Here is a 10,003-nt window from a genome sequence, read left to right on the forward strand (position 1 = left end):
ACCCAAAGAGTAGTACCGCTACTTAGTTCCTCTGATTTCTGAGTCTTTCTGAGGTTATTGAGGTCTAGGGGCTTGCTTGTAAACATCACAGTATCTCCTCCTACACAAAAATAGTTTTCAGCTTTCTCTGCTCTACTTAATGAGGTACCTCCTTCCTCTCTTTTCCATCTTGCAGAGTTCTATGGATTTCATTCCCTATCATGTACTTTTCTTTGCCTTTATGGCCTTAAAAATTGTTCCTTTATTATGATTTCAATAGGGTTTCTTTAGGGACCAGAGATTCAGTCAACAAATATTTATTGAGTACCTGCTGTGAATCAGGCTCCTCTGCAGTTACAGGGTGTGTATGGGTGAGTGTTCATGTGGATGTGTATATAAATGCACACATATATATTCACACCACCGCGCTCCCCTTATATAAGAAACGGAGCTCATTGGTTCAGCGCCTGTGGCTCAAGCAGCTAAGGCACCAGCCACGTACACCTGAGCTGGCAGGTTCGAATCCAGCCTGGGCCTGTCAAACAACAATGATGGCTGCAACCAAAAAATAGCTGGTCATTATGGTGGGCACCTGTGGTCCCAGAAATTGAATTCTGTGAGCTGTGATGCCATGGCACTCTACCCAGGGCGACAGCTTGAGGCTCTGTCTCAAAAAAAAAGAAAGAAAGAAAGGGAGCTCATGCTTAATATATAGTGGAGAACACAGTAAAAACAAAATGAATAAATGGCTAAAATATAGTGTCACTTAAATGATAAATGCTAGGAAAAAAATTAGAATACAGCAATACCCATTTTAGATAAGTGATCAGAAAAGTCTTGGAAGAGATGGCATTTTGAGTAAGGATAAAAGTATGCGTCCCATTAGCCAGTGTGGCAGTGGGTGCCTAAAGTCCCAACTAGTCAGGAGGCTGGAAAGGCTGAGGTAAGAGGATCACTTGAGCCCTAGAATTTGAGGTTGCTGTGAGTTATTACACCACAGCACTCTACAAGGGTCACAGAGTGATACTCTATCTCAAAAAAACATATATATCTGAGTTCCATCTGTTAGCTTAACTGAAAATCCAAATATTCATTTTATTGCTAAGAAAGTGAAAATAACTCAAGGTATCTTGTTTTAAATTCCATAGTTTTATTCTTTTTTCCCTCTCAAAATTAGAATTTAGTTAATTTGGAAAATTTTTTTAGGAATATAATAGTTTTAAAATATTGTCAAGTGGTTGGTTCTAGGTCAAGGGAAAATAACAAAATTGGCAAACACTAGAAAAATGTGACACCTCATCTAAAATGTCAACTAAACTAAAGTCAACTAAACTTACTAGTTTTTAGCTTTGTCTTTTTGCCTTTCCACAGTTCTAGGGTGTTTTACTTCTAAGTATTTTTTGAATCACAACTGTGTTTCCCTGAAAATACAACATTGTCTTATATTTATTTTTTCTCAAGAAGACACACTAGGGCTTATTTTTAGGGGATGTCCACACCGAAATGCATGGTGTGGCTGTGCAGATACATTGCATAGCCACACCCATCACTAGGCCTTATTATCCAGGTAGGGCTTATATTTAACGAATGCATAGACATCCTTCTAGGGCTTATTTTGGGGGTAGGTCTTATTTTCGGGGAAACACGGTAGTAACTTATGGTAATTTTAATGAAATGTTTTATGTCAGATTGATTGAATTAGAATGTTTTTTATAAGTGACTAATATTTTTAGTTAATTTCTTTTAAAATGATACTTGAAATCCTGATTAGATGATGGGAAGATTTTTGTGCCTTCTTTGTTGGAAAGATTTCTAGTTGGCAGTTCCAGATAGTTAAAATGTATAAATAATTAATTTACTTTAGTTAAAATGTTTACTTGACGTGTAATGTTGCTAATAGATTTTAAATGGTTTTGTTTTAGGTCCTGAAGAGCGACAATTCAAGGGTTTAGGTGACTGTATTATGAAAATTGCAAAATCAGATGGAATTGTTGGTTTATACCAAGGGTTTGGTGTTTCAGTTCAGGGCATCATTGTATACCGAGCCTCTTATTTTGGAGCTTATGACACAGTTAAGGTAATTTGAGGGCATTAACTTAGACATATTAAATGGTTTCTTTCTTTTTTTTGTTCTAATTAGTAGAATTTTAAGCAGATATTACCTTTAATTATAGAAATCCAAATAAATGATGAAATAAGAAAGACATGAAATTCTGTTTATTTACGATTTTGCCATAACTAATTAAATTATAACTGTATTATAGATCTGACTTTATAGATATAAAACATATATCAAACCATTATCCTTTTGTTGAAGATGGAAAAGACGTTAATTAAATCAGATTTAAATTATAAAAAAGAATCTTCTAACAGTTTTTTCTGATTTTACATTAACTATTATCACATTTTACATGAAAATAATCAATTTACTATCATTATTTTGGGGAGTAATTAATTAAATGCTGCTATAGCTTGATTATTTACTAGATTCTTCAATATATGCTCCACGCTGTTCTCCAATTTGCCCTTTGTTTTGTTTTGTTTTGTTTTGTTTTGTTTTTTGAAGACAGAGTCTTGTTCTGTCATCCAGGGTTGAGTGCAGTAGGTGATTATCATAGCTTACTGCATTCTCAAACTTTAGGCTCAAGCAATTCTCCTGCCTTAGCCTCCCCTGTAGTTGGAACTACAGTCGTGTGCCACCATGCTTGGCTCATTTTTTCTATTTTCATTAGAGATAGAGTCTCACTTGCTAAGGCTGGTCTTGAACTTCTGATCTCAAGTGATCCTCCCACATCCACTTCCCAGAATGCTAGAATTATAGGCATAAGCCACCACACCCAGCCTGCCTTTTTATCTTAAATTTTAATAGCATTTCTATAGGTAGGAAAAAGACAAATTGTAATAATGTCTACTATTTTTTGAACTATTACTTAGTTCTGACCATCTTGTTAAGTACTTTATATATTTGCAGTATTCTGGGATAGCTTTTAAAATTTTCATTTATAAGATAAATAGCCTAAGAATGGTAGTAGGTAAATAATGTACTTGTTAAATGTCAAGCAAAAAGTCTCATGTTCTTAATCACATTAGCTACTTCCAAAAGGAAGCAATGAAATTAATATCAGTGTTATTTATTAAATAAGATTAAAACTTGAAAGAAATTTTAAAATTGATCTATATATTATCTCCGCTCTCCCTCATTGGAATAAATATAGTTGAATGTCATTATTATTGTGATCTACACAGATTACTTATAGTTTTCAGTGTATTTTTTAGACAGATATGTTCATGGAAGTTACAGATCTCACATACATTTAATTAATCACAGAAAAATTTCTATGTATTCTCCCTCTGCCTTACTCTATTACCACCCGAACTAAGTTGTGAAATTTAGGAGCATTTGTTCATTAGCTTGGAGCTTTAAAGCTGCTCATCAAGTGTCATCTGTTAATAATCGGCATTCTTTCACTTTTTTTCAGTTCTAGGGGGAAAATCATGGAAAAGATATTTTAGTCAGTGGCTCCTATCATCCCTAGTTTTAGGTGCCATTAAAAACAAATCCCTTTTAATAGCAAATAAACTTTATTACTTCAAATATGCCTTTGAAGTATAGTCATGTGTGCCATTTCCCTTTTTAATTTATTTACTACTAAATCCAATTGTTTTATTGCACTTTAAGCAAAATTGTGTCTTTAATAAATTTATAAAAAGGTAGATTGCCTGACCTCAGGAGTTCGAGAACAGACTGAGCAAAGTGAGACCGTGTCTCTACTAAAAATAAAAAAACTTGGCAGGCATGGTGGCAAGTGCCTGTAGTCCCAGCTAATTGGGAGGCTGAGACAAGAGGATCATTTGAGCCCAAGAATTTGAGGTTGCTATGAGCTATGATTTCAGAGCACTCAATCCCAGAGTGACTGAGACTCTGTCTCAAAAAAAAAAATTATCTTTCAGTTAAGAATTTAGAATATTGTAGATATTTGGATGTGTACTTTATACATTTTTCTCTTCTAGGGCTTATTACCAAAACCAAAGGAAACCCCATTTCTTGTCTCCTTTGTCATTGCTCAAGTTGTGACTACATGTTCTGGAATACTTTCTTATCCATTTGACACAGTTAGAAGACGTATGATGATGCAGGTATTTTATATTATTTGTAAGCTTAATTGAAGTTCTTAGTATCTCTAATAACCAAGTATAATTTATTCAAAGTTTAGAGAAATTCTGGCCAAAAGGCATAGGTCTTTTGTTTTACTTAGGTAATATAAATACATGATGTATTCTGTCATATATTCTTTTCTATCCTAAAATAGCCATCAGCCAGCAAAGCTTCTTCCTCATCTGCCATCAGAACAGAAATGCCTCTACTCCTATAGCATATATTGCTTAGACGGTAGAGAGTGGGGAATGGCAGAAATTGGATGAATATGTCTATCTAAACTGATACATGATTAAGTATAATAAGCCCAGTCACAAGCTACTGAAATTTGTCATCATTTGTTGTAGTATATTTTGATAAAAGTAAATAATTTTGAACTCCAAAGATGAGAACTTGTTTATAATGACAAATGTTGTAAATATAAGTCTCTAAACCAAAACTTGGATAAATTTTTTTCCATTGCTATTTACCAGTTGAGCATCCCACATCCAAATATCTGAAATCCAAAATGCTCCAGAATCTGGCTGGGTGCAGTGGCTCACACCTGGAATCCTAGCATTCTAGGTCAACTGCTTGAGTTCAGGAGTTCAAGACCAGCCTGAGCAAGAGCAAAACTACATTTCTACTAAAAATAGAAAAAAAAATTAGCTATGACAACAGAGTAAGACTCTGTCTCAAAACAACAATAATAACAAAAACAAAATGCTCCAGAATCTGAAATGTTTTGAGCATTGACATGAGGTTCAAAGGAAATACTCACTCATTTTGGACTTTTGGATGTGGGATTCTCAACTGTTAAGCATATAATCCAAATATTAAGAAATCAAAAAAACATTGAAGCATTACTGGTACCAGGAATTTCAGATAAGGAATACTCAACTTGAACTTAACTACATTCTTTGTTTCAAATATTTAATTTCCTTAGCAAATATTTGATTGCTAAGTTCTGATGACATGAATAAAATAAGAAAAAATTTGCACCCAAACTCATAATCTAGAATTGAAGACATATAGTTTAGTGGTTTATATGGAAATGTACCTAGGTTTCAGGAATGCATAGGGCAGTGGTGCCCAAATGATTAAATTGATCAAATGTGGCTTCTTGGAGAGCTAAATCTCAGTGAATAGACGTTCTCCAGACAGTGAGAAAACATTCCAAGCATAAGGGAAAAAACATACATAGAGATATGGCTAGAGAAGTAGTTGAGTATAGCCAGATCATAGATTACATGAGGGTAAGTGAAAATAATGAGGCCAGAATACTAGAATAGTAATACGGTGTTTACTATGTGCTTAGTGTCCTAAGCAACTCACTGAATGCTCAAAACAGTTCGATGAGGTGTAGTTACTATCATCATCCTCATTTTTATTGTATACAAAATAGTCCTGAAACAACCCAGTAGGCTACCTGTAAAGGTAAAGCTAACCTATTACTTCACTGATGAACTACTCTTTTACATCTATGTTTGCTCTTTCTTTAGCTAGCTGTAATTAAGTACATTGAGAAATTTCTAAAAATGTAAAGTTAATTTGTATATAGACCATGGATTAGGTAAATGGTATTGTATCAATGTTTAATTGCCTGAATTTGATAACTGTACTTTCTTTAGGTATATAAGAAAATATCCTTGTTCTTGGAAAATACACACTGAAGTATTTAAGGATAAGGAGCATTATGTCTATAACTTAATCTCATAAAACTATAGAAAAAAACTTCTGGGAAGATGGTTTTTTATACATGTATGTGTACTAATTTGTATGTCCTATATAATAAGTACCACAAACTGGATGGCTTCTAGTTCTGAAGGCTAGAACTCTGAGATTAAATTGTCAGCAGGGCTGGTTTCTTCTGAGGACCTCTCTTCTTCCTAGTAGATGGCCATCTTCTTCATGTGTCTTCACATGCTTCTTCCTCTATTTCTCCTCCAGTCATAGTGGATAGAACCCATTCAAGTGATTTCACCTAACCTTAATTACCTTTAAAGACCCTATCTTCAAATGTAGTCTCATTCTGAATTATTGGCCATTAGAATTTCAATATGTGATTTTGGGGGGACACAATGCATACCATACCAGTACTGTTTAATTTTTGTATAGTAGTACCTCCATAGTTGACCACTTCCCTGCACTGACCACCACCTTAAGTTGACTTAATTTTCATAGACTGGACATGCACCACATGTATGTATCAGTACACCAGGCCTAGTACCTTATGTTGGCCACCTCTGTATGTTGACCAGTTTGTTACAGTCCCATGGGTGGTCAACTTACAGAGATTCTACCACATTTTCATTTTATATCCCACAATTTATTTAACCCTATTACAACCACTAATCTGTATGTATACAGCTCGAGGGTTTTTATTTGCAGATATATAATCTGTAAATAAAAATCAGTTTTTTCTCATGCTTATCAATTTGTATACCTTTTATTTCCTTTTTGTGCCTTTCTGTATACTCACTGAGACCTCTGATTTAGTGTTAAATTAAAGATGTAGTAACTGGCAACTTTGTCTTACTCCTAATATTACAGAGAATACCTTCAGTGTTACATTATTTAATGTTAACTGTAGAGTTTTTTTGTTGTTGTTTTCCTTTACCATGTTATGACAGTTCCTTTCTCTTCCTGGGTTCAACAATTTTTAATCATGAATGGAGGTTTTGTTTTTCTGAGATGATCATATCATTTTACTCTTTCAGTACATGTACATATTGTGTTACATTAACCTGTTATCTTTAGCTAAACTGAACTCGGCCTGCCTAGGATAAACATGGTATGTTGTATTTTGTATCACTTGCTGGATTTGATTTGCTGTGTTTTGTTCAGATTTTCACATTCATGTTTCAGTGACATTGGCTTATATTTTTCTTTCTGATATTGTCCTACTCTGACTCTGGTATAAGGACTATGCAAGCCTCATAAAATATGTTGGGCAGTCTTCCCACTTTGTCTTTTCTCTAGAAATTTCTGTCAGATTGGAATTAAATGTTCATTGTGAATATTCAACAGAACTCATAAAGCCTTCTGGACAAGTGATTTTCTTTATCACAGGATTTCCAACAACTAATTGAATTTCTTTAACAACTATAGTATTATTCCAATTTTTTTATTCTGTTGATAACTTATACTTTTAGGAATTTATCCATTTCTTTTGAGTTTTAAAAATAGTTCTCAAGAAGTTTTTCATAATCTTGTTTTTAATTTCTGAATCACCTTTATTTTTGTTACCTTTGCCATTTCTGATACTCTTAGAATATTTTCTCTTTTTTCCTCTAAAAATATTTCTAGAAAATTGCCAACATAGTATTTCAGAGAACTGACTTAGAATACTTTTTGTGCTCTCTGGTGTGTGTGTGTTTTGTTTGTATTGTTTTGTTTTGTGAGAGAGTCTCAAGCTGTCACCCTGGGTAGAGTGCCGTGGCATCATCATAGCTCACAGCAACCTCCAACTCTTGGGCTCAGGCAATCCTCTTGCCTCAGTTCTTTCTATTTTTTGTAGAGACGAGGTCTAGCTTTTTGTGCAGGCTGGTCTCGAACTGATGAGCTCAGGCACTCCACCTGCCTTGCCTCCCAGAGTGCTGGGATTATAGGCGTGAGCCACAGAGCCCCACTTTCTATTTATTTTATTTTTTATTTTTTTGAGACAGAGTCTCACTTTATCGCCCTTGATAGAGTGCCATGGCATCATAGCTCATAGCAACCTCAAACTTGTCCCGTCCTGCGGGACACGGTTATTCATGGGACGAGGGGGACCCAGCCTGGAAAAGAATAGGCGAGAAAGAGGAAGCGAGACCAAGCAGATTCCTTGTCAAGGTCTGTTTAATGGAGGTAATAGGTTAGTTTTTAAAGGACTCAGAGAAGACAAGGGGTGGGGCAGAGGAATGCGGGAGTTAAGGTTGAGCTGAAGCTTGCATCAGTCTCCTGCTGGGAATGTAAACAATGTGTCTGAAACATTTTATGGCTTCTCTGGGAAGAACAGCTCCTTGTCTGATAAGGGAAAAGCAGCTCCTTATCTGATAAAGGTTAGCACACTCTCGGGGGTGGGGATGGGCGGCCATCTGGCGTCATTTGGCTCCTGACACAAACTCTTGGGTTCAAGTGATTCTTCTGCCTCAGCCTCTTGAGCAGCTGGGAATACAGGTACCCGCCACAACATCCAGCTACGACAATGCCCGGCTATTTTTAGGGGTGGAGTCTTACTCTTACTCTGGCTAGTCTCAAACCAGTGAGCTCAAGCAATCCACCCACCTTGGCCTCACAGAGTGCTAGGATTACAGGCCACTGCACCTGGCCTGGTATGTTTGTTTTCCATTTCCTTTATTTTTGCTGGTTATTATTTCTACTTCCCTTAGGTTTATGCTTTTTAAAAAATGTTTAGATCATGCATTAATTTTCAGTCTTTCTAATATTCCAAGATATTAATTTCCTCAAAAGTACTGCTCAAGTTGGATCTTATAAATTTAGTTAAGGTGTTTTGTGGTTCTCTTTGGTATCAGTTATTATCTAAGATTTTTTGTCTTAATATCCAAATGTATGGTATTTTTCTAGTTATCTTTGTTGCTATTGATTTATCACTTAATTGCAGTGTGGTGAAAGGATAAATCATAGTCTATGATATGACATCCTTTGACATTTATTAAGCCTAGTATTATGTGGTGAAAGTTACATTCACCAACCACTAGGTATAATAGTCAGCACATGCCCATTAACTGAACAGTGTTGCTCCACACAGTGTTTATACTATCTGTCTTTACAGCTGATAGAAAACTATTACAAGATAAATGATCTTAAGATAATGGAAAATTATTTGTCTTTTTTATATAGAGTGGTGAGGCTGAACGGCAATATAAAGGAACCATAGACTGCTTTATGAAGATATACCAACATGAGGGAATCGGTGCGTTTTTTCGTGGTGCCTTCTCCAATATCCTTCGTGGTACAGGGGGTGCTTTGGTGTTGGTATTGTATGATAAAATTAAAGAATTCCTTAATATTGATATTAAAGGTGGTTCATCAGGAGATTAAAAAATGCATATATTTAACTTGTTAAACATACAAATTACATGGCTGCCATTTATGTACATTTTGATAGTGTATTATAACTGTGAGTATTTTGTTAAAGTGATAATTCTGCAATAAAGCATAGGCTTTATTTCAAATATTTAAATGCTAAAAATCAGATAAGTGTGGATTTGTTCCCACTTAGAGTGAAACTCATTCTAATGAGACATTTTACGTATTGTATTTTATCTCTATTAGTTTAAAATTTTTTTCTTGAGCCTGCTGAGAAATAAATTCTTTTATGATGAAAAATTAAAATTTATGATGCTGAAATCTAAGAAATGAAAAATCTTCTTTTAAATTGCTATTCATTTAATGTACCTGTTTTCCCATCTTTTAAAATCATATGGTATGACAGATTAAAACTTTAAAACTTACTAAGAGATGTCATCATTCTATCTATAGGCATAAATAAGCTTTCTTCTACAACATCTTTTTTAAAACAGCTCAAATATTACTGTGTATAATATTTACAGTACCATATATAACTTTAGATAGCACAGATTATAGATCTGATCATTAAAAATTTAATAATGACTAATGACCTTATAAAACTTATTGGAAAATAAAAGACATAAATGATTTATCTGTTAATCTTATCTTTAAAATATCTTGGAACAAAAAATATCCTCTTCAGAAATAGTTTGTGTACTCTGTATTAATAATAAAGGAAGTTTGAAACTGTTTTACTGACTCTAATTTTATTAGTAAACCAAGAATAACAGGATTTTTGTCAGAAGTAAGAACTAACTTAAAGATGGGTCTTTCTCAATAAAGACATGTAAATACCATTACCAAGATTTTGTA

General features: G+C 34.4%; 1 protein-coding gene across 1 annotated transcript in view; it reads left to right on the plus strand.

Moving 5' to 3' along the window:
* SLC25A31 (solute carrier family 25 member 31) overlaps positions 1-9,160 on the plus strand; it is a 35,624-nt gene extending 26,464 nt beyond the window's left edge. Inside the window, exons 4-6 of the mRNA XM_003795531.2 lie at positions 1,902-2,056; positions 3,991-4,116; positions 8,960-9,160. Coding sequence (XP_003795579.1) covers positions 1,902-2,056; positions 3,991-4,116; positions 8,960-9,160 — 482 coding nt within the window. The remainder of the gene's footprint in view (positions 1-1,901; positions 2,057-3,990; positions 4,117-8,959) is intronic.
* The last annotated feature ends 843 nt before the right edge of the window (positions 9,161-10,003 follow it).

The sequence above is a fragment of the Otolemur garnettii genome, unplaced genomic scaffold (assembly GCF_000181295.1).
Source record: "Otolemur garnettii isolate 467f Iridium unplaced genomic scaffold, OtoGar3 scaffold00093, whole genome shotgun sequence".
NCBI lineage: Eukaryota > Metazoa > Chordata > Mammalia > Primates > Galagidae > Otolemur > Otolemur garnettii.